Genomic DNA, 24588 nt, shown 5'->3' with positions numbered 1-24588 from the left:
TTCTTCCCCGATACTTGCAACTAAAATGACTGTTTTGCAGGGATATTATTTTTGATGTCAACAGATGTCATTAACCCAGGCATTTCTACCATGCTATTTCAGACATATTGCTCTGTAACCTTTTCTCGCAGCTCTCTGCCAGAGCACTGCTGTCACGACCTGCCAGAGTCTTCTTCACCTAAAAAAACGTGCTGAGTTATGACTGATGATATGACTGTTTTGTGACAAGGAAAAATACTTGAGAGGGATTTAAGATGAAGTGAACAGACACTGACATTTTCCCTTGGGATTCCAATCAGGATTAAACTCAGTGAATCCAGGATAAAAGGACAGTGCCTTAAAGGCTGTAGGCCATCGCCAGATCTCTGTGTCTTCCAGATCTGTGTCTTCCTTACATTGTTTACAAAGTTTAATCCAAGTACTCATTTTGGTTGATTTATTTGATTTTATTTGATTGGATTTGAGAAACATTGTTTAAGATCCTAAATAAATGAACGAGAATTGATTAGACCCTTTTCTATAGAAATTACTTTTAATTTCCTTTTGTGTTATCTTAAAAAGACAATCTATAACACAAGAAATCCTTCAATGAACAGATCTGTGTTGCATGAGATTACAGCTGCATTCCATTTCTCCTGACAAGATAATTGCAGTTGAATGGCATGCAAGCATCAGAGCCAATAAAATGTCACATTCCTTGAGGCAGAACCAATATTAATTGCAAATGCAAGTACATGGCTGACACACCTTGTTATTTCTGGTACTACATATCCCTGTTGCACAATGTTCTGTTGTAAAAGAATGCTGAATGAAACCCCATTGCTTATTCAGGTACAGCACAGATCGTTTCCCTTTTCTTTCCCCTGTTTCAGCTAATTCAGATCATGCATCCCAGTCCAAACCAACCAGCTGGAGTGCTGGGAAGGAAATCTTACTGCTGCAATGACTTGTGTGTTCAAACAGCTGCTGACAGTGTGGTGCTGGCCTGCCCAGGTCTTACATGAACACTGGCTTGGCCTAAGCCTGTGTGGAGTCCTTACTGCACATTTATGTGTCTTGAAGGACAAATTCCTGTGTTACACGTGAACCTGGTGGCTTCTTATGGGTCTTGTGGGGAGCCAGGTCTCTTTCTTGAGCTGTATTAAAAGGCTTAGTGCCAAAACACCTGTAATTCTACAGGGCTTTGGCTTGTCAGCGAGGCTCTAGGTGTAACAGTTCAGGCAGTGATGATCACTACATCTGGGTGCCTTTGTAACTGGGTATCTACCTCCAATGGATCAAACTGCTGGTTTCCATATTGCGATTGAAAAGCAGCACTACCCAATTCCAAGTTATAGCAGGATGTTTACACACATCTTCATCTTCTGTACATGCCACAGCTCTTCTGATGCAAATGACCCTCCTTGGACTGCTTAGGAACAGCCTGAAAACAGGAGTTTGGCGACAGAATATTAGGTCTTCCAGCAGAGTCCTGTCAGATGGGCTTGGAAATAAGTGTTCTATGCATCTGGAGTCTTCTCGAGGTAGGAAATGAGCTATGCTAATAAATACATTCTAATGAAACATTTGGTAAGTTGTCTGTACAAAAATAGCTTATTGCAGAGGAAGGCTTTGGTCTCCTGTTGTTTCTAACTCATTCCTCAGGAGCAAGGGATAAGGACTGTTGGAGGGTGGCTGTGATGCACTGCCAGAGCCACATCTCCTTTACTTTCTTACCTTTTAACTAATATTCACTAAGGTTAATTTTCAGGTCTCTTCTAGGTTTCAGTTGAAGTTCATAATGACACCATGGAGGTTTTATGGGAGTAGTTTGTGGGTAAGTGATTTTATGCTGAAAGATCAATTTTATGTTCGCAACAACTGATTTCCCAAAGACAACTCGTTTGCTACACTTTTCCCTCTTATTTTGGTGAAGGACATAAAGCTTCTGCTCATCTCTCCTTGTGACAGTCAATTACTGTGTGTAAAGCTTTCTGGCAGATGTCACTGGAAAATATTATTTGGCAGCTATTAGTTTTATGGAACTCATAGAATAGTTTGGGTTGGAAAGGACCTTCAAAGGTCATGCAGGCCAACCCCCATTACTACTGTTGTTTGTCTGGAGGGAATGGCTGCAGCAATTACCCAGATTGTCAGTTACCATGAGATATCCCTACTTAAAGCTGAAATTACTTTTATCTGGCCCTGCAGAAGGAAAATCGCAGAGTCACAGAACGGTTTGGGTTGGAAGGGACCGTAAAGCTCATCCAGTTCAACCCCCCTGCCATGAGCAGGGACACCTTCCACTAGACCAGGTTGCTCCAAGACCCTGTGTCCAACCTGGACTTGAACACTGCCAGGGATGAGGCAGCCACAGCTTCTCTGGGCACCCTGTGCCAGTGCTTCACCACCCTCATAGGGAAGAACTTCTGCCTTGTATCGAGATTAAGCCTATGCAGGAATCGATGTGAAATCTACCTTAATCACTATCCATTTCCTCCCGGCAGGCTCCAGGCGGTACCGATGAGGGGCTGTATGCCCCAGTGACACCGCTCCTCAGGGGTACGCACTTCCCTCCTCCCCTCACAGGAGCCAGCAACCCCCTCGGTCACTGCCGCCTCCCGCTCTTTACCCCGCGCCACGTTCTGCCCTGCCGAGGGGCAGGTCCGTGCTCACCCGGGGCCCCGCGGGTCACTCCCCAAGGCTACGGCGGCGGTGCCGGCGGTCCCCGGCAGAGGGCGCTCCCGTGGGGCGTGGCTGGCGGCCCCTCCCGGCGGTGAATGCCCGCTCCCGGCTCTCCCTGCGCTGCTCGCAGCCCGCCGCGGTTCGCCCGGCCCCGCCGCCATGGCCTTTACGTTCGCCGCCTTCTGCTACATGCTGGCGCTGCTGCTCACCGCCGCGCTCATCTTCTTCGCCATCTGGCATGTGAGTGCGGGCCGGGCGGCTCGCTCTTTCCGCCGGCCTTTCCCCGCGGCCTGAGGCGCCGCTCTCCCACTCCCTTCCCGCCGCCCCGCCTGAGGGGACGGCCGCCGAGCCGGCCCGACAGCGGGTCCTGCGGGTGCGGAGTGCGGCCCTTCCGGGTGGGGTCCCTGGGCGCTCGGCAGGCTGCTCTCCCTGGGGGGCCGGCGCAGGCCGGCATGGTGCCCGTCAGTCCGCCTGAAGGGGCGGCCCGTGTCCGCTCTTGCGGCGGGACGTGCTTTACCCCTCTGTGTGCCGGGCCGGCGGCAATTAAGGACCGAGGATAGCACGGAGAAGGGTGGGAGGAGGGCACAGCCGAGGCCGCCTTCGGAGCACACAGCCCGGCTGGAGCTGAATGTGAAGCCGCGGCCGGCAGGGCCGAGGTGTGTCACGCAGGGCTCTCCGGTGAGAAGCCCCCCTGAGCCACAGCGTGTGGGCTGGAAGCTTCTGGGGATCAGACAGGGATCTCCTGCCTACCCGGGGGAAGGGGCCCAGTGGAAGCTCCGGAGCGGCGAGGCCGGTAGGCACAGCCCCATCAAGAGCTGGGGCTGAGGCAGCGGCGTCATACTTGGCCTGAAGAGGGAGAAACCTGGCAGTGCTCGTCTGCGGATAACGTGGATTTTGGAGCGCTCATAGAAGATACAGCCGTTTAAATGAGCGGTGTTTTAAATACGAGCTGTTTTTTTAAAACAGAGTGTATTTAGATTAGACATTAGGCAGAAGTTCTTCCCAGTGAGGGTGCTGAGGCCCTGGCACAGGTTGCCCAGAGAAGCTGTGGCTGCCCCATGCTTGGGAATATTCTGGGCCAGGCTGAATGGGGCTTGGAGCAACCTGGTCTAGTGGAAGGTGTCCCTGCCCATGGCAGGGGGTTGGAACTGGATAAGCTTTGAGGTCCCTTCCAACCCAAACCATTCCGTGATTCTTATGAAGATGTCAGTCTGAAGTCAGTCTGGCTGCTTATTTAACAAAAAATAATGAATTCCATGTTGTGTGATGTGGGGTTTTTTTGTGCTTTATACTGAGACTTAATTTTTGAGAGCTGAGCAAATAGGAACCTACCTAGGGTCAGCTGTGAGATATTTCTCTAGAAGAGGACATAATGCCTGGCAAGACATATCTTCCATAGAGTGGCTTTTGCTGTATTTCATGCTGCACCTTTGTCTCACTTTTATGACATGAAAAGCTCGAGTCTGTGTGGTTTCTTTATGGATGCACCTTTTGCACATATATGTGGAGTCAGCATTTACTTTGACAATAAGACAAACCATCTGTCTGCTGTTAAGATTGCTGCTGACTTTTCTTAGTTCAGGTTACCAAGAGAGTCACTGGTGATGTTTGGGGTGGGTGCATGGAATGGGTCTGTGCGCAGGGAGTGGGGGGTTAGGAGCTGCTGGGAGGGATGTTGGGAATTCCTTGCTGGTGGGAGGCAGGAAAGTGGGGTGTGGGCAGAGGGCTTTGAACACCTGAAGTGTCTTCTGCTTTCTCATTTGTATAACCAGTTTTAAACGTGTCTGACCTGCGCGTTTACGAAGTTAGAACTTGGCAGAAGCAGTGTTCTGGGTGGATGTTACTGCTCTGTGCCAAAACGTTACTTTTTCATGGTTAAAACGCATTGTTGCTCCTGGACGGAAGAATCACAACTGTTTCATTGTTACTTTTTTCTAGATTATAGCGTTTGATGAACTGAAGACTGATTACAAGAATCCCATAGACCAATGTAATACACTCAATCCTGTGAGTAGCATGCTATAAATTTGGGGGTTTTGTTAATAAATATATGCAAGTGCTTGTTTTTGGTGTTTGATGTAATCAAACTAGGCAATAGAATTGCACCTGGGTTGACAAAACCTGGCTGTTTGATAGAAGTTCTATGGAAACTTCTTTGTCTGATTCTTTACTTTCAAGTTGAATATTCTGACTGTTGTTAATCTGCTGGTGATCTTGTCAGCTGTCCTCTACTAACATTCTTTCAATCTGCTTTCTACGTTTTCGGCACAAAGACAGTTGAAAAGGTCAAAAAGATTAAAAGAGTCAAAATTGCATTAAAGGTGTGTACTGCTTTTCAGTTTAATGTTCTTAATGCCACTTCCCTTTCATTTTGTTAGGAACGTTTGTAGTACTATTAAGCTGTTTTGTTTAGTGTGCCTGTTCATCTGCTCACTCTTTGTTTGTCGGGGTTTATAGCAACTCCATGGATTTCCATATTTTGTGCAAAATGATTTGCTTGCTTACCCAGTGAAGTGGGGAAAACTGTTACATGCCAGTTAGATATCCTCTTGGTCAGCTGAAGTAACTTGAGGTAGACATAACTAGTGTTTTTCAAGACTTACTGAACTCTGAGATTATAGGAGGCTATTTGTTTTTTTAAGCATTGCCCAAATATATTCTGATCTCAGAGGATTTAGGGGATGCAGCCTGGTAGGTGTTATCTTCACTTCTTTGTCCAGGATCAGGGGTGTATCTTGTTGTTGTCCTCTCTTGGGTACAACTCCCGACACTCCTTGGTTTATGAAAAGAATTAGAGGCAAACTATCTGCTTGCGTCTGTAACAGGCTGATAATAAGAGGGATGCTTGTTAAAGAGCGTGTTGTTTGATACAGCTGGGTTTTTGTACATTCCTCATGGGTTTTCAGCTTGGTGTGCCCGGGCTGAGGTAGAATATAGGGACAGCATAGCAGTGTGGCCTGGGTTGTGTTCTGAAGAGTTAAGTAAATTACGCAAATGAAAAATGAATTTGCAGTAGTTTGGGGCAGAAAACCCAAGCGTTAAACATCAATTGCCAGTGAGTATTGCAGCATGAGAATGGGTGGGGAGGAGAAGAGGTGGCAGGCAGAGGATTGCATCTCAGAGGGTGAGATTTGCCGCTTGATGGTTGTGCATCTAACAGTTTCCCTTGCTTGATCTGTTCTACGGTCATCCCTGCTACAGTATGGGGAAAGGCAAATTCTCATTACATTTATGCATTATAATCTTATTGCAACCTCTGAAGTATTATAATGTGCATGTTTAACACAAATATTAACCTTCTGTTAACCCACATGCATGTAGTGTTTATTTATCTGATAGCTTTGTGAACTGAAAATACTAAATAACTTCATATTTGCTGTTCTTGTGAAAGTAGAGTAGCCACTAAAAGTGAAGTTAAGTTCCAGACTCTTGGGATCCGGTAAATGGTGCTGGACAAACACACTGAAGTGTTGTTTGCCTCTGCAAAGAATCAAAAATCCTGGTAGGAATGGAGGCGCCTCAGTGGAAAGATCAGCCCAAAATAGTAACTGCTCAGTATGCCGCTGATGCTCTCTTCCCTGCTCTGGTTGTAGTTGTGTCTCTTCACAGCAAGGAGATTTCTTCCTCCCTCGCTTCTGAAATAAATATCATGGTGGAATTTCATGTAGTTAATTTTTCTTTAGGATAGCCAGGGAGGATCAGGTGCAGTGCGTTTGAGAGGCAGGTACTGTGGTGTGGGAGTAGGCTCTAAGAAACAAGAGAAAGAAAAAACCTGTTTTGAGATGTGTAGTTAAAATAAACTACGGATTTTCCAACCTGGTAAATCTGCCTTAGGAGGCTGCCAAGTGCATTGTGTTTTGGATATGTAAATGCCAAATTGTAAATGGTGAGTATACAAAGAAGGATCTGGGTGAAAATATTTACTTGAAACGTTTCCTGTGTGACAGCTTCTTTTTGTTGATGTTGATTCAAGTTTGCTCTGTGTGGTAGTCTTCATTTAGAGAAGCAGAATGTTGTAGCAGCAGTGTGAGAATGTCTGATGGTAGGTTTTATATGTCTAGGAAGATATTTTGGGGGGTTTAAAGCAGACTGAGAGAATGAGCAAACTGTTAAACCACTGAAATGTAGACAACTGAAGTCTTTGGGTAGAAGTGGAGTTCTGGTGTCCTCAACATAAAAAGGACATGGAGCTGTTGGAACAAGTCCAGAGGAGGGCCGCAAGGATGATCAGGGGACTGGAGCACCTCCCATATGAAGACAGGCTGAGAAAGTTGGGGCTGTTCAGCCTGGAGAAGAGAAGGCTGCGTGGAGACCTCATAGCAGCGTTCTAGTACCTTAAGGATGCGGGGGAGGGACTCTTCGTTAGGGACTGTAGTGATAGGACAAGGGGTAACGGGTTAAAACTTAAACAGGGGAAGTTTAGATTGGATATAAGGAAGAAGTTCTTTACTATGAGGGTGGTGAGGCACTGGAATGGGTTGCCAAAAGAAGTGGTGACAGCTTCATCCCTGGAAGTGTTCAAGGCCAGGCTGGACAGAGCCTTGGGTGACATGGTTTAGTGTGGGGTGTTCCTGCCTGTGGCAGGCGGTTGGAACTTGATCTTAAGGTCCTTTCCAACCCTAACTATTCTATGATTCTGTTTTTCATGAGGAGATGTTTTAGTGTCCTGAGTTGAGAAGTCAGAATTGTACAGATTTCCTCTTTTCTGAGCTACATGGTGAAGGAGTAACCCGTATCACTCTGGGGTGACTTGTTTTAGAAGAGCTTACTCTTGTGCTGGGTATGGGCTTCTGCTGGCTCTTTGCATGTGTTTAATCTTTGTATCTCTCCATATGATTCCTATTAATAGCACTAAGACTACCTGGAATTTCACGTTTCCCGTGATTTCATAGTAAACTGACAGCTCTGTGGGCTTCTGCTTGGGAAGCATGATGCCGGAGAGCATGCACACTGGGGAAGGAAAATGAAACTGGTCAACAAACTATGTGTGTGGCTGCTGTCGAGCCCTCCTTGTGCGCCGCAGGCGCTGTTACCACTGCTCTTGTGTGTGAAGCTCTGCCTGAGGGGCTACATCCCGGCAGTAGTTTGACTTTGGAAAGTGATGTTTGAGTGAATACCAAAGCAAAGCTGCAAAACAGGGAAAACCAAAACATCTTTTTGCCTATAAACCGTTCTACGGAGCATGTTTCCTACTGATATTTCACTGTTGCATGAGCAGAAATATCTCTATGAACTCTTCTGTTGTGAAGGTCACGTACAAAGCACAAAACCTGTTAATGGTGCACTTAAATTAATAGAAGGAATAAAAAAAATTGGTCTGAGCGTTTAGTTTTGTAAATTTTCCTTCATGGTTCATGAATTACCATGTGAAAACAGCAAGGCACACACTGCTAGTTGTTGTTTTCACTTTCTGCAATCTTGTTAGCATTGTTTTTGAGTAGTATTTTAATAGATTAAACCCCATGCATTTTGCTTTGAGTAATTGAGACTTCCTAACTCATATTTTTCTTTTCCAGCTTGTACTTCCAGAGTACCTCATCCATGCATTCTTCTGTGTTATGTTTCTCTGTGCAGCAGAGTGGCTTACGCTGGGTCTCAATATGCCTTTGCTGGCTTATCATATTTGGAGGTAATATTGACGAGTCTGGCATCTGTACTCACGTTCATTGTTACTCATTCTCCTGTTGCAGTGCTTCCTGTTCAGTGTTCTGTGTCTTTGGCAAATAAAGATGCTTTCTGGTAGGGCATTGAGGAAGTTTAGGCCATGGTTATAAGAACCATCACTTTGCTTTCTCTGTTGTCACTTTTGGGTTTTACTCTCTCGTGCTATGCAGGAATGGAGTTGTGTTGTGGGTGGTTGGAGGTAGCTGCCATGTCAGAGGGATACACTACTGCGGTTTCACACTGTGGCTTGCCGGCAGCAGCCACAATCCCGCTTTCCTCCCGCCACTGAGACATGGGCTCCACCTCTCCATGTATTAGGTATAATGTCTGTATTAGCTGGTATTAGGCCTGTGCAGGGAGCTGCAGGAGGTAGCTGGTCTGGGTGACTTGTAACCCAGCCAAACAGCTTCCACTTTGCAGCAATATCTGTGCCAGTCCTGGTGAGAGGAGGGGTTGGAGAGGTGGAGGTAGGACTGTTCCTTTCACTAGTAGCCTATGTTAAACTACATTTTTGGGCTCATTTTGTACTGGTCTGTGTGACTATTCCTTCAGCATGGCAGCCAGCATGTGTTCTTTAATGAGGAAAGGCTGTTGGTTACACAGCGTTGTATGTTGGTCTCTTCTGGAGCTTCTCCGACGCTTTTATAAGGAATCCCGTTTTTCATTTGTTTCTGAATTTGTCCTACTTCCTTTTGGTGTACCAGAGCTCATCATGGTTTAAGGCTGAGGTGAGCTGTCATGGTGAGGTGAGCCTGTGAGAGCTCTTCCATAGGCAGGTTCAGTTTGGAGCTTTGTATCGCTCTTGCAGTTTGCCATCTCCTACATGGAGCTGATGGGCTTTTCTGAGGGATGTGTTTCCGTGTCCTGATTCTGCTAGTACTTGGGGAGGGGGCCGGGAGTGGGCTGGAGACAGTGATTCCCATCACCGTCACCACAAAACTAACTGCGCTTTGCTTTCAGATACATGAGTAGACCCGTGATGAGTGGCCCTGGTCTGTATGATCCTACAACAATCATGAATGCAGATATATTAGCCTATTGCCAGAAAGAAGGATGGTGCAAATTAGCATTCTACCTTCTATCATTTTTTTACTACCTGTATGGGTAAGTTTTGTTTTTCCTCTGTCTCCCATCTGATTTTCAATTTGACATTTTGTCTTGTTGCACAAGAAAGATTTTGTATATAGGAACATATATAGCGCCAACTTCCCTGAAAAAGAATCCACAATCACCATTTATTATGTTTTAAACCGTAAGTCTTAACTTGGCCAGAATTACTGTTTTGAATATGTATACCATGACTGGAGGCTGGAAAGCTCCAAGCTTTTCTTCTTCTTTTAGCATAATATAATCCCCCCCTGTTTGCATTAAGACTATTTATAGAATAAGTAGTTATATTGATGTAAATATGATCTTTGTTGAAGTCAAAGGTAGAAGAGTCATTCCGAGGGTTAACAGGGGTGAGAGGCACAAAAGCCAGTGCTGCTGCCTGGTTCTTCCTCCCAGTTCTTCCTCTGAGCCAAAGCAAGCTTGTCATTAGGATGGTGTGACACAGAAGCAGCGTGCAGCCCTTCCTCTGGGCACGCTGGGCTTCCTGCAACATGGCTGCAACAGTTGTGGCTTTTAGCACATCAGCATTGTGATTATACAGGCTCCCTGTTAGCGTGTCACTTGCTCTAGTGACAATTGTACTTTATAATGCCCCTCTGATGTGTTTTGTGTAAAGCCTGCAGTCACAATCCCTGTACCTCTCACAGGTCTGCGCCTTAGAATATAGGATACATATGTAGAATTAAATGTATAACACTAATGAAAATGATGCATTGTAATATTTTTATTTTATTTTCCAGCATGATTTATGTTCTGGTGAGCTCTTAAGAAGGCATTCAGCAAGCTTCCTTCCAGTTAAGTGCATGCAAAAGCCACAAAACATGGATTCTTTACAACAAGAACCTCTTACCAAGGTTAAATATGAAATCTGATGATCGCATTTGCGTTAGAAAACAATGACCCCTCTTTTTAAAACATTTCCACATTTTATACTTGTGGAAAGACTGTTTTCTTATTTTACTGGGACACTGAAATGAATGAATTGTATGTAAATTAATACAAAGGTTACTGGGTTTGAAAAGTTTTGACTTTGCACTCCACAAGGAACAGCCCTAATCTCCACATAGGTATCGGTTACTGACTAGCCTTAGCACACTAGGGGTCTCTTTTAGGCTGGGCTTTGTAGTAGCTCATCTGGACTTGTGTATCCCACTCTAACTGTAAATCAGCTGTAGGTGCTGAGGGCTTGGGAAGGACTGGAATTGCTGTCTGTGCTTTACCTGTAGGCGATGTCAGTTTTAGGAGATGAATTCATGGACACAATTGCAAAAGTAAGAGTTCTATTTTGGTTCATTTTGGGTTTTGTTTTCTATCTGGTTAATTTTCCCTGTATATGCATGATTCAGAGAGTTCTGTATTTTCTCCAAACGTTAACCTTGCTTTAATCTCGACTGTCTGTCACTGTGATAGAAGTTGAATTGTCCACAAAGGAATGAATTTAAATGACGGTTGTTTTTGTTAATGTGTGTGCTGTCTTATTAACAAATGGACAAATCTGCAACATTTATTGAGTCCAATGATGAAAATACTCTTGAGTTACTCTTTGAGTAATTTTTCATTATGGTTTTAACCCATCCAGTAACTCAGCACCAGGCAGCTGCTCGCTCACTCCACCTTTCCCCCTCCCCTGAGCAGGATGGGGAGGAGAATCAAAAGAGTTGTAACCCCCATGGGTAGAGATAAGAACAATAACTAAAATAAAAAATAGTGATAACAGAAAAAATACCAACAATAATAACAATAATAGAGAAGAAACAAAACCTCAGAAAACGCAAGTGGTGTACAATCTAATTGCTCAGCCTGACCTGAGCAGTGATTGGTCCCTTCCGGGTGACTCCCCACTGTTTCTATACTAGGCATGACTAGTTTGGGTCAGGTGTCCTGTCTCTGCTTCCTTCTGGCTTCTTGTGCCCATCAGTGTCAGAGCATGAGACTGAAAAGTCCTTGATTGGTGTAAATGCTAAGCAACAATTGAAACATCGGTGTGTTGTCAGCATTGTTCTCAGACTAAAGCCCAAACAGCACTGCACCAGCTACTGGGAAGAAAATTAACTCTATCCCAGCTGAAACCAGGACACGTGTGAAATTTCTCTTGAATAGTACTACAGACCTTTTCAAAGCAGAAAGTGGGATTGTGAAGCTGCCCTGCTGTTCCTTAGTGCAATAAATAATGATAATTACAAAATGATTCGCAAATGCAGAAACACTTATTTTTGCCTGGTGCCTTGGTTTGTTTTTGAACAGAACAGCTACTTGCAGTGTTCACCTCTTAGTTTCATGGTGGATAATTACATACCTTTTAAAAACAGAACACTGAATCAAGTTATGCCTGGAAAAGGGAAGCTCTGCTTTCCTTTTATTTTTTCTGGGTCTGCAGATAAATGGTAGATGGGGTGGGGGTAAAGATGTTTCAGATAAATTGATAATACTGGATTGTAAATTGTGACTGCAAACAGCAGGGTTTAGGAGTAATAATTAGGAATCTGTTTTGTTTAGCTGTGCTGGAGAATAATGAACAAGTGCCCAGTTTTAGTAAAACTTTTTTTGTATAAACTGTGTATTTGTTCACTTTGGGTGTCTTGGGTGTTGGATGCAGTAAGAGCTGTACAATGGCTGCACTGGCTTTAGCCAGAAATTTGGATACTCCAGTGCTGGTGTGTTGGACAGCAGCAATGACAGAGGGAAAAGAATATGAAACACGGCACGTACTGAGCTCTCTGCCTGAGCAGTGAATGTATTTGGATGTTACAGATGTCCTGAGCTATAGGTTGAGCATCTTCAACAGCCCTTGAACAGCTTTTCTTCTGTTAATTCAGTTGCTTTTTGAGCACTTTCATAACCCACTATGGAAGATCCCTGGCAGGCAGTGAGTTCTGCAGTGGAATTACTCTGTATGTAAAAAGTACCTGCTTAAAAGTTCTGCTGCACTTCATCTGGTCCCACATACCTCTTATTTTTTTAAAACGTACTGAAAATTTCCCTCTTGCTACCTTATTTATGCTGGGCACGATTGAATACACCTTCATCACATCATCTGTCCAAGCGGAGAAGCCCATTTAACCTCTCCTCTGTTGGAAGTCCTTCTTCAGCTTTGTTAACTGGCCGTCCTTTGCAGATTTTCCATTTCTAAGCTGTTGTCATCACACAAAGTGTGGCTGTCCAGGGAATTGCAATGCAACTTCCTGCTTGCTGCTTCTGAATTCCTCTCCTCTTACTATAAAGTACTGGGGGTATGAGAATTCAAGTTGTGATAACTGCAAATTCTCTTTCTTAAGTAATAATAGACACCTGGCACCTTATTACTACATATATAAAATTGTTTTTCTCACATGTGTTTCCTGGTTGCACTTACTCACACTTTGCTTCCCACACCATCCCTGCTCAAGCATTCAGTGTGACAATGTGTAATTTTATTATCATCACTGTCCCAAAACATTTGTGCCAGTCACAGGCATTAATGCCAGGGCTGGTGTTTTCTGTGCCTCCTCAACTCCTATTCCCAAATCCTTTTCTGTCAGTTGTTAGTTGGTGAGGATTTTATTCCTTATGAATCATGACTTTGAGCTTTCAGCAGAATTTTTGAAAGGCTTTTTAGAAACCTGGGAATACTGTTCCTGGTGCATCACTTTTATTCTGTTGCTTTAGCTCCTTCAGACTGCTTTAATGCAGCAGCAAAGCTCATTAATCCCTTCTTATGTTCAAATCTTTATTAGTCTGTTATAGAAATGGGACTGATTGGCTCACAAACCCTCAGCTGCCTCTCATTCCCTTCATACTGGGCTAATGTAAGGCAAGTTATGCTCCAGAGTAAGAGATGTAGATGTACTGCATCCAGCTCATAGCTGCTTCTGAACCCCCACTCCAGCTTGGAGGCTTTGCCCAGGAATATTTAACCAAGTGCTTGCAACACTTGCACTGTTTCAGCAATGACCGGCTTCCACATCTAATGTAAAAACACCTCTGACTATTCCTGAACAAGGGAATTCAAGAGGTGGGAATGGCACAGTGGTTTGGCAGCACAATTGTGCCGGTGAGCCTGAAATCACCATTAACCGCAGGAGCAAAATGCTCATTTGTAGCCTGCCCTGCTCTGCCCACTGTGGTTCAACACAGAACTGAGGTATTTAATCTCAGTTCAAAGGTCTTTAAAGTGTCAGAACGTCACAGGGAAAGGTCAGAAATACGAGGAGTTAAAAAGTCCTATGAGAACACAGCATGATGGTGGGGTCCTTAGAAAACAGTCTTGAAACTTGATTTCTGTACACTTTAGAATTGGTGTCTACCAGCACCCCCAGCTGCTGGGTGGCATGAACATGGTCATCTGTACCTGGTGCCTTGTGAAAGCCACTGGTACCTGTGGATACCTACATGTGCTGTGCAGCCAGAGAACCAGCTGTTTTGTGTCCAAACTGCAGACCTGATGATAATTGATCTTTGGGGCTCCAGGAGGGGAGAGATATGAAGAAAATAACATTTCTCTCCCAGTCAGCAAGTTTCCTGCTGAGTGGTCTTAAAACGCCATCTGATACCTACTCTGAAAACCATCAGTTGCAAGGATCAGTCACTGAAGAAGGAACACAGATGCTTTTTCTGTGTTGCTGTTTGTGTGCTGGGAGCAGTGTTGGGGGAGGAACAATGTGCATTTACAGCAAAGTATTTTCTGTAAGTGATTCCACGCTGTGAAAACTACAAGTTCCTGTTGTCTGCTTTAGGGGTAGAGAAGGGAATGGCAGTAAGAGCTAATTAAATACTATCCATAGAAATTGCCTTTAAGCGTGTGTTGAAGTGTCTGGGTTCAAGCAATGTGTTAATGGAGCGTGGTGAATTTTAAAACTCACAAAGCTGCAAGATCTGCTTCAACTCACAGCCACTGGTGCTGTGTCAGAGTCTCAGGGCACAACTTCTGACTTGGAGTTACCAAAACTGCATCAAAATGACCTGTGAATGCTTGAGTTGCTGTGGCTATAGGGAAGTGCTGGCTGCAGGTTTGGGGAGCACAGGAAGGGGCTGGTGTGGGGCAGGGAACCAGCTGTTTCCTGAAGCACTCAGCAAGGAAAAAGGCACTGCAGGGAAACAGGTGGATAGTTGGTATGCTGACACACCACTGACTTCAGCCCACAGGCAACAGTTCTTGACACCGCTCGTTTGTCTAATAGCGGAAGACAGTGTGTTTCCTGGAGCCAAAACTTACCTCATAGGGCGTCACAGGATACCCAGATGCTTGTTGCTTCCTCAGGATGGAACACAACTAATTTAAATGTTTTGTTCAGGAGCCTGTTCATCTTCCCTGATCTTTACAAGTGGAGATAGTTAAAAAGAAGGGATGTGGACCATTACAGGAATCTTTCTGTGAAGCTCTCTTCAGCCTACAGCTGTTTGTTTACTTTGTCTAGCATTAGTATGCAGAAATGCAGTACCAGAAACTCACACAGCTACAGGGCAGCAGCTCTTCCTACCACATTCATGTAAAACCCCACCTGCTTGGTTTGTCGCAGATCTTCAGTACTAAACCTCCTTTGGGAATGAGGGGTCTCATTCCTAAGTAGCACTGAACACACCAAGAGCAGAACTGTAATGTTTCAGAATGAGCTCTTACTAGTTGAGAGGAGCAAGCACTCCAGCAGGAAACTTTTCATACTTGACTTTCATTCGGTTTAAAGCTAGAGCCAAGGGATTTTTCTTAAACAGCCCCAGTGTAATTTTTATCTAGCTACATTACCCCAGCATGACACTCTTACAAAGGCAGCAGAGGACTTACCCTTCACTTCCTTTCCTTTTCTCTCCCTGACACACTGCAGTAAAAGCCAGCCTGTTGGCACCAGAAGCCTGTACATAGCTGTGAGGAGGTACAGGCTATTCTGTTTTCTCACAGATCCTACGTTCACATCCAATAGCTTGTCCCAATTCTCACAGTATGTGAAGTGGAAATGAAATCAAACTGAAATGTAGTCGCTAGTTTGCTAGCCTAGCATCTCTTCTGCTTGGAAAGTACACCCTTTGGAAGCACCCCTTTGGACCTCAATATGAAAACATCAGTGTACCAGTTCAATGGCAGCAGATGTGTGTGGCTGGTATCAAATGATGGTAAAAGTGAAGACATTGTGCAAAAGTCATTATTATAAAGAAGTGCATGAGATGAGGCATGTAGGCCACCAGCAGAACAGCAATGAACACAAGTACACTCCCATGTGTTTTTAAGGCCATGCGTATTAAAAACTACCAAATAGAGGAAGATACTGAATGTCCTGTAAGACTTCCTTCCCCCACACCCCAAAGCTTTACACACAGATTTGGAAGCAAGCAGCTGTGTCATACATGCAGTACCAAAGAGGAGACTGTAAAGGTCAGGAGCGAGGTGAGGTGTCTTGCCCAAGTGTCAGCCTGCTGCAGCCATGTAGACACAAAGACACACCACACTGGGATTAGTTACCGCGACACCGATCTTGGTGTTGTATTCTTTGTCACCAGATGTGCAGCCAGGTTCTCTCGGAAGTCATGGAGGTAATTGTATTGCTGAAAAAGCACAACCAGATTTACAGTGAGTGCTCAGAAGAGGCAGTACCCATCTTAAAAAGCTGTTTGATATCCCAGGATGAAAACTGCACCCTCTAGTCCATTTATTTATTCTTCTTGTGCTGACTCCAAATACTCTGTGATTTTTCACCATCAGACAGAAGGTACATGGATCTTGGCTTGGATCCTGTGGTTCCTCATAAAGGCCACACATGAGCTCAAGGCAACATAAACCATGGCCTCATAGGTGGGAGTTTCATGTCAGAATTCAAAGCTGCTTTAATTGGGTCAGCAAGAATATTAGTCTTTCCATAATGAGTCCTTGATGTGGAACACAGCTAAGTATCACGTACAACAGTTTGTAGTGAGAGTTCTTAGGTCAACTCACACATCATATGCTCAAAAAAGTTACGAGTTCAAAGTGAAATAAAACCACTGCTCAGCAGAAGCTGAAGGACAGATCACCTGACCCAAGTGTCTGTGAGGGTTTCTCTTCAGTCAAGGACACAAGCTGCTCCCCACCTGCCTCTTAGGTTGTGGAAAAATGGTTTTCAATGAGTAGTTTAAACAAGACCTGCCTTCCAGAAAGGCTTAGAGCTAATAGAGACAGTCTTTAGGCAAGTCTTTATCTTCAGAAACTACCATCTTGTAAACTCTTAAAACATCAGATCCTCTTTCTTGTACACAGAAGTATGTTAAGAGCATTACCTCTAGGACTCCTATCAACAGAAAAATGTATAGAGTAGCTGAAAATCCCACCAAAAGTAGTAAAACCCATTATGCTCAGTAACTTAGGCCTCTGTTCATGTACGTTTCACCACTAATGCTAGAGATACTTCTTAAAAAAACCTGCCAGTAGGTTGATGCGATAGCTACAGGAGATGAACATGGCTGGGTTAGGAGAATGGAACAAAACCAAGGCAGAAAAATCAAAGGTGTCCAAGTTGTGAACAGAATGTGAGAAACAGAGAAAGAGAGAATAATTGAGTTATGAGCAGGGATAAGAAGAAAGCAGAAACTTACTAATGATGAGCAGACAGGCAGAACAGCTGGTGAATTCAGCAGGGACAGACCAAGACAGAATCAGCATGGAAGCAGAAACCTAGAAGTAGCTGAACCCTGGGGAGCAGCAGGGGCATCAGCTGTGGAGTCTCTCAAACAGGGATCCCTTTGTGAAGGGGAGGATTGTGCAAGTTCTCCACTCTAATTTCAGCACATGCATTGCCTGCTCTAGCTCCATTACCTTGATGGTCTGTATCGCCCCAGATCCTCTCAGGTTTCTGAGGCTGTCAATCACTTGCTGAGGTGCCAGAGCATCCGAAAGCTGAAGCAGGAGACACCCAGCTACTGTAAGAGAAAGGTACAGACACACACATGCTACTGAGCACTTCCCACTGTGCACTGCACCACTTCTGCATGGTTTGTTCCATGAAAACCACTCTAGCAAAACTCAACCTTGGCACACCAGGGTCACAGATCTGTTGGATCTTTTGCTGAATGGTGTTTCTTGACACTGGCCTTGCTCACTTGGTGCTCCTGCCTAAGCCTGCAGGAAATTGGTGAAAACCCTCCCACTGTTTCCCCCCTGCTTTTCCAGCAGCATTTGGGATGCAAATCCTAAGCTCTTCAACAATCACAGTACACACAGTTAATTCCCCTTTGTGTCTTCTGATCACATTTGGTGAACTAATGACCCTGAAAACTTTAGGGGAAATATTGCACTGAGGAAAGATGCAGAGGAATAGGGTTATCTCCTTTTCTTGAAGAAATGTTCAGGGAAAAGTGCAATCCCATCAGTCAGAGAACAGTAAAATTTGCAGCGAAAATGGAAAGTCAGAAAATATGAGAGAACTTTCAGTCAGCCTCACTGAACAACTGACCCTGCCTGACCCTCCTCACCTACAAACTCAGGTCTATAGCATGAAATACTTATGTCACTCATCCCCAAGGGTTTCTATACAGGCAGCTAATGTTACTACCATTTGATAGCACCTTTCACAAAAAATGAGCCCAAATATATTAACTAGCCTGCTACCTGTAGCCACGGTTTGTAATGTAACCAACAGGCAAGCTTCAAGCAGAATTTGGCTACTTTAGACAGAGCTGTCTCACAAGAATAAGTTTTTAAGATGGGTTAGTCAGGCATTGAGGGAAAACAACTGCTTACTGAGACATGAGCGTCCAAGGCCACCATAACAGCTGAAAGAGAAGAAGACATTTGGTTGTAACAAGTAGTACACTGCAACACACACAGCCCCCATAATTCATAGATAATTCTTGTCTCAATATAATCAAGAGGAGCAGTGGTGCAACAAAGTCAGAATAGGCATGTCTACAGAAATACCTACAAGACTATCTCCATTTATTCTTCAGACCTCCCTTAAGTAGCATTTTTCTAGAGAAACTGTGGTTTTAACATTCCCCTTTGTTGATGGGGATAGTCTCAATGGCACAGGAAGCCACAAAACAGCAAGAAGATGGACACCCTCAATTTTCTTTCATTCCTACTCCACATTAAAGCTTGGACAATAGCTGTGAGCAGGGTTCTGCATCAGCAGGGAGCCCAAGGACTCCATTGATATAAGTGTGAGAGCTGTCAGCAGGGTCATGCACAGAACTTGGAAAGCTCTTCCCCTCTACTCCGAGTTCAGCTACAGGTGTCCAAAGAAATAACTTTACATGAGTGTCATACAATTTAAGAGTGAATTTTGCACTGCTGGAACCCTCAGAGTCCATGTTAAATAGCTCAGACGTGTGGTATCCTCTGAAACAGCTGCTTTAGTTTACAACTCATATTGTATCCATTGCGCACCCAGCTAGGCTAGCAGCAATGAGAAACATGGTGTCATCCAACACACGCTTTGAAGGGCTTACTGAACAGAGTTAAGAGGAAAACAGAGATTCAAATCTTACAAACGGCAAAATAGCTCAAAAAGGTGCATGAGAAGAAACAAGCAGTTTTTCACAGCTTGAACTAACCCTAAAGAATGCAACTGTTTGAGAGGATTCTGTTTCAGCTGGTCACACATCTAGAGAGAAGCTGGTATCTTTTACATAATGTGGGGTGAAAGAGAGGCAACCAGAACCTACTGTATGATTGTTTTCCTGTTACTTTCCAGGCAGCTTCTGAGTTCTTCCAGGATTTTGCAGCACTTTGCAATGTCAGGAGCATCCCCATCTGGAATAGGATAGTGGTGCACACAGATCCCATGCTGTTGGTAGGCATCCATTAGGTTTGGTACTCGGTATTTTAAGAGCTCTCCTCTGGTACAGAGCACAAATATATCCTGGGTACCACAGCTCTTTAGTTCTTCTGCAAACAGATTAAGACACTTGCAAATAAACAAAAGCCTGTCAAGCTCAAGGATAAACAGATAAGCTACTTGGTACTGATTCTCTTGCTTAATCTTTGAGATTAAGCCAACAGAAGTCAGCAACTTTGCTTTGAGCAGCGTTTACTTCTACTGAGTCTCTCCCACATTTGCTTTCAGGTAAGCCATGACAGGAATTTTTTCAGTTCAGAGTAAGAGTTGAGACAAGCCTAACTAGAAGGCATGTTGCCATTTGGAACAGTCTGTTACTGCTGCTAGCTTAAGCATGATTCTGTCTTGTCTCCAGCTGAGGCTGTGTCCAAACACTATGGTGTTTTGAATCTTAGAATCACAGAATGGTTTGGGTTAGAAGGGACTTTAAAGATCATCCAACCCTCTTGATGCAGGCAGGGATGCCTTCAATTAGACCAGGTTGCTCCAAGGCCCTTCCAATCTGGCCTTGAACACTGCCAGGGATGGGCAGTTACAGTTTCTCTGGGCAACCTGTGCCAGGGCCTCACCACCCTCATAGTGAAGAACTTCCTAATATCTAATCTAAATCTCCCCTCTGTCGGGTCAAAGCAATTCCCCCTTGTCCTATCACTACATGCCTTTGTCAAAAGTCCCTCTTCAGCTTTCTTACAAGCCCCTTTTAAGTATTAGAGGGCTGCTATTTTGTTTTGCTATTACTTTCTGCTCTTCTAGTGTCTATAGATTAATATCCAGCACAAATCTTTGCATAATTTCATTTTTTCAGTCCCAATCTCACTTTTCTCTGGGAAGAAGAGATTACAAGTTTGTAATTTATCTTGACCCTATCTGCTTTGAAGATACTGTCTCCTGCACATGACTTAGCAGACCTCATGGTTACTCTGAAAGATACACAGATGCCTATTTAGCTCCAGCCTGGAAACACCCTGACTATTCAGTATTTGGTAGAGAAGCCACAGAAAAAGTGGCACTGCACACTTTACAATTATGTCTAGTACTCACAACAGTGACTGTGCTAACATATTTGCTGTACCTTCAAGCAGTGTTACTAAAAGTCAGACAGACACTGCTGTTGTACATACCCCCAGTAAGACTTTGTAAATAACTACCTTGCATTCATGCAATATCATGGCACGTACATGGACAACTATAGCAACCATTGTAAAAGCATCAGTAAAACACCACTGGTTTAGATATCAGGTGTCTGGATCCTTATGCCCAGATTAGATGAACAGCAACTCCAGCAGTATCCAGACAAAGACAAAGTAAAACTAGTAACTTATGCTTTCAGTTTACCTGCACATTTTTCTTGCTGTTACATGGAGATGAGAGGTACTTACACGCTGGCCAGAAGACTCACCTATATCTTTCTGAAGATTTCTTCTAATACCTTTAAACCTGCAACCTAAAACAAATGATGAGTGACAATTACCACTGTGGGTAAATGACATTTATGGAATAGCTGCTACAGATGAAGAACAGAGCACACACAACCTCCTCCGCAAACCAAAGAACAAAGCCACACTCCAAGTAAAACACAGTTCTTATTTTTGCAAATAGATCACTAGTGCAGAAGTCAGTTTAAGCACCATTATCTGCTTAATACTGTAATGTGATAAGATTGAAAACATCTGTCCAAGGTTTTAAGCTGCTATGCATTTTCCAGATGAAAAGTTTTGGACGTTATAAATCTAGGTACAACTATGAAAATAAAATAAAATATAGAAGCCTCACAAAACAACCAAAAAAAAAAAAAAAAAGCTGGATAGAGATCACTTAAGATTGTCTAGTTGACTAACAGGAAAGTAAGTTCCCTGTTCTGTAATACTCAGCACAAATCACATAAAAATTCTCCCTCTTCACTATTCTCTTACCACTCTGCCATATTATCTTTCATCTAAATTAGCTTCAGTGTTTCTGAAACAATTATTCCAGTGGTAGATTACAAAGCAACTCACTGCACGGGGTAAATGCAACACAGAATTGTGGGGTACAAGTTATTGCCTCTCTTCAGCTTCAAATAGGCCTGCAAATTTCAGTGAATGCTTCTTACCTGGAAGGGAACATAATCCCAGGAACTCAGAAGGGTAGACAGGAGGCAAAGACAACCTGCCAGGAAATAAGATAAAAATGAGAACGTTTTATTATTTGAATAGAAATACCTGCCTATACAGGTAGGTAGAATAGACTACACTTATCCTATATAGGTAGGTACATAGACTGACAGTGACTGGTAAATGCTTCCAAAGTGGAGCTGGCCCCACATCATAGAATCACAGAGTGGTCTAGGTTGGAAGGGACCTTCAAGCTCACCCAGTTCCAGCCCCCCCCGACACAGGCAGGGATATCTTCCACCAGTCCAGGTTGCTTCAAGCCCTGTCCAGCCTGGCCTTGAACACTGCCAGGGATGGGGCAGCCACAGCTTCTCTGGACACCCTGTGCCAGCGCCTCACCACCCTCACAGGGAAGAACTTCTTAATAACTCATCTAAATCTGCCCTCTGTCAGTTTAAAGCCATTCTCCCTTGTCCTATCACCACATGCCCTTGGCAAAAGCCTCTCTCGAGCTTTCTGGCAGGCACCCTTTAGGTACTGAAAGGCTGCTATTTTTGTTTCTCTGCAGCAGCATCAACTTAATCCCTTGTCAGGGGCACTATCCTGGCAACTACAACCTCCGTCCTTGCTCTGAGAGGGCACCAGAGCCCGGCAGGTGTTTCCGTCAGGAAAAAGCCTTTCCGTTTTGCAAGACAGGGATTTTACGATAACTCCTGTAGAGCTTCTGAGGGAAAAGACACCGGCCCCCGCCTCAGGGTACGTCTCACCAGGAAATAAGTAACGGCTTCGTGTCCTCCTCAGCATCGTCTTCATCAGAGGAATCAAAGTCACCCACCAACACTGCGCAGGCCTGTGGCTGGAGGAGAGGGAGGAGTTCACCTGGGGGCCGAGGCTCCCCCCTCGGCTGAGGCAGCGCTGGGGGATCCCGGTCCGGCCACGGCCCCCAGCCTCACCAGCTTCACCATGGCGTCTCTCCCGAGCAGCTACCGGTTTGAACTGTACCCTCCCGCTGGCTGCGCTATTTCATTGGCTGAGCCCTTGCCTCCCTTCCTCCAATGGAAAATTGTCGCGCGCCGGATGCGTGGAAAGCCCTCCCGACGGCTTCACTATGGTGCATTCTGATTGGCGGGCAGCGAGGCAGAGGCGGGCTTAAAGGAAAACAAACCGAAGCTGGCGCTGTCATCTTTGCGCTGATTGGCTGAGGCCGTGCAGTGGGAAGGGGTGGTGTCTCGAGCCCGAGGGCTCTCTGCGGGCTCTGCGAGGGGCGGACAAGGAAGGTGCTGCCTTCGTCCCCACTTAATTCATTTGTTAAAGCCAGCTTCGCCTTTCTGTCTCACAAAGGGGTGGAAATAGCCTTTGCACTGGCTTACTGTGGTTTGCTTCCACATTGTCCTTGGTCCTTTTCACCTGGGATGCTCTTCCTGAGGTAAATGTGCTGGAAAGCACGCAGCAGACATGCACTCTTTGGCTCCCCATGCTCCTGCAGCTTTATCATTTTATTTCCATTTCCCCCTACTGGGCTTATATCAGCTGTGGGGTGCTTAGTGCAGGTGGGGTGTGTCATAGTTTAAGCCCAGCTGGTAACCCAGAACCACCCAGCCACTTGCTCACTTTCCCCTTTCCTCCCCTGGCTCCTAGAGGGATGGGGAGGAGAACTGAAAGAATGTAACCCCCATGGGTTGAGATAAGAACAGCCCAGTAACTAAGGTATAACAGAAATCACTACTGCTGCCATCAATAATGATAAGGGAAATAACAAGGGAAGAGAATACAACCGCTCACCACCCACTGACCAATACCCAGCCCCACCCGAGCAGTGATCTAGCCCTTCCGGATAACTGCCTCCAGTTTATATAGTGGGCATGATGTGCTGTGGTATGGAATACCTCTTTGGTCAGTTTGGGTCAGGTGTCCTGTCTCTACTTCCTCCTGGCTTCCCTCCTCCCTGGCAGAGCATGAGACTCAGAAAGTCCTTGGTCAGAGTAAACATTTGAGCAGCAACTAAAAACATCGGTGTTATCAGCGCTGTTCCCAGGATGAAAGTCAAAAACACAGTGCTGCACCAGCTACTAAGAAGGAGAAAAATGATTGCTACTGCTGAACCCAGGAGAGAGTGAGAAGAAAAAACTAAAGGAATGGGCTTTTCCTCAACTATGGAGCTGTGGAATAAAGAATATACATCTACACAGGCTGTGAGTAAGCAATGGAGGCAGATGGGAGTGTTCACTCACAGCACATGTGAGAGCAGGGGTGTGCTTGACTTCATCGGGCTGCAGTGAAGTGTGGTGGCCAATTTTTTGCATTTGCATGGTCTTTGTGTGTGGCTGTGGCCTTTGTGGGTGCAGGGGAGATTTCAAGTGGCTCCCAGGTGCCCTGCAGAGGTTTTCGTGTGGTCAATTCTGGGTGCAGAGAAAATAGGGCTTTCTAAAAGCAGAAAATGAGGAATGTTTACTCATTTAAACCATGGAGTTAATGTCAGATATTCTGGCAGCAGTAAGACATCTAGCTTTTGGGACTATCCAGGCCTCACAAATGTTCTTTTAATGTTGCTGCTTAGATAGCCAAGTCATAACTCCATGCAGAAGGAAAGCTAAAGGTGGCTGTCGTGTATGCCCTTGTGACATTCCATGGAAAATTCAGACTTTAGATGTGTTCACCCCACTCTTGACATGGTCCTCTTCTTAAATGTTATGTGCAAATAGGTTTTAGGGATATTGCATGGAGGTTTCCACCTAAGCCTGAAAGATGGCTTCGGGGAGGGGGAAAAAAGATTCTGGCTTCCTCATTTTTAAAAGCTAGGTTGTTGCCCATGCTTAAAACATTTTAGTAGACCTCTTTTTTGCATCATTTCTGGTTTATGGTGCCAGTAATTCTGTCCATTTATTAGCAGGAAGAAGTGCATAAATTGATAGTGTGGAATTGTGTTGTTAAAAACTTTATTAAGGCATTTCTACAGCCTGTGTTCAGATCTGCATAGAACCGTGTTCTGAAGGAGCCAGGCACAAACAGTGATTTTTGGCATTGATCTAGAGGATGACATCAGAGACTTTGATAGATCTTGTTTGAAGTCAGAACAAATCCCTGACGTGGTTTGGATTTAGTGGGATTCTCAGTAGGACCAGTGCAAGGATCTCCACATGTGGAGATTTTAGTTTAACACTGGTAATGTTAGTTCCACAGATTGAGGTTTTAATGAAGCTGCGTGAGGAGGATTATAGAAACAAATTGCTTGGCATCGCAGGATTTAAGGTAGGTTCAGGGAATAAAGAAACATGATAAGA

The 24588-nt window shown here is 44.7% G+C and overlaps 2 protein-coding genes across 3 annotated transcripts; one reads left to right on the top strand and one right to left on the bottom strand.

The window, feature by feature from the left end:
* The first annotated feature begins 2721 nt into the window (after positions 1 to 2721).
* On the top strand, positions 2722 to 10939 carry CNIH1 (cornichon family AMPA receptor auxiliary protein 1). Of its 2 annotated transcripts, XM_061355634.1 has the most exons (6): positions 2722 to 2904; positions 4603 to 4671; positions 4938 to 4985; positions 8181 to 8293; positions 9289 to 9432; positions 10179 to 10939. In XM_061355634.1, the coding sequence occupies exons 1-6, from the start codon at positions 2824 to 2826 to the stop codon at positions 10204 to 10206; spliced, it is 483 nt and encodes a 160-aa protein (XP_061211618.1). In that variant the 5' UTR covers positions 2722 to 2823; the 3' UTR covers positions 10207 to 10939. The 2 variants fall into 2 exon arrangements, with proteins under 2 accessions (XP_061211618.1, XP_061211627.1); XM_061355643.1 differs by lacking the exon at positions 4938 to 4985 and having other exon boundaries at positions 2724 to 2904.
* Positions 10940 to 15627: 4688 nt separating this feature from the next.
* Positions 15628 to 22783, bottom strand: CDKN3 (cyclin dependent kinase inhibitor 3). Its single transcript, XM_061356286.1, has 9 exons — positions 22678 to 22783; positions 22473 to 22562; positions 22075 to 22255; positions 21307 to 21362; positions 20614 to 20658; positions 19042 to 19264; positions 18119 to 18150; positions 17195 to 17298; positions 15628 to 15951 (listed from the first exon to the last, which is right to left on the bottom strand). Exons 1-9 carry the CDS (start codon positions 22781 to 22783, stop codon positions 15865 to 15867), a joined length of 924 nt encoding a protein of 307 aa, XP_061212270.1. The 3' UTR covers positions 15628 to 15864.
* Positions 22784 to 24588: the final 1805 nt, after the last annotated feature.

The sequence above is a fragment of the Neopsephotus bourkii genome, unplaced genomic scaffold (genome assembly GCF_033783945.1).
Source record: "Neopsephotus bourkii isolate Nb327-2 ecotype Australia unplaced genomic scaffold, CSIRO-AGI_Nbou_v1 NB_95, whole genome shotgun sequence".
NCBI lineage: Eukaryota > Metazoa > Chordata > Aves > Psittaciformes > Psittacidae > Neopsephotus > Neopsephotus bourkii.
This window is presented reverse-complemented; position numbering and strand designations above follow the sequence as displayed.

Coding starts and splice junctions, on each gene's coding strand:
- CNIH1 (XM_061355634.1), top strand. CDS start 2,824: ATGGCCTTTACGTTCGCCGCCTTCTGCTACATGCTGGCGCTGCTGCTC. Junction 2,905..4,602: donor TCTTCTTCGCCATCTGGCAT/GTGAGTGCGGGC, acceptor ACTTTTTTCTAG/ATTATAGCGTTTGATGAACT. Junction 9,433..10,178: donor TTTTTTTACTACCTGTATGG/GTAAGTTTTGTT, acceptor TTTATTTTCCAG/CATGATTTATGTTCTGGTGA.
- CDKN3 (XM_061356286.1), bottom strand. CDS start 22,783: ATGGGGAGCCAAAGAGTGCATGTCTGCTGCGTGCTTTCCAGCACATTT. Junction 21,363..22,074: donor AAGCCGTTACTTATTTCCTG/GTGAGACGTACC, acceptor ATTTCCTGGCAG/GTTGTCTTTGCCTCCTGTCT. Junction 17,299..18,118: donor CCTTGGACGCTCATGTCTCA/GTAAGCAGTTGT, acceptor TTTCTCTTACAG/TAGCTGGGTGTCTCCTGCTT.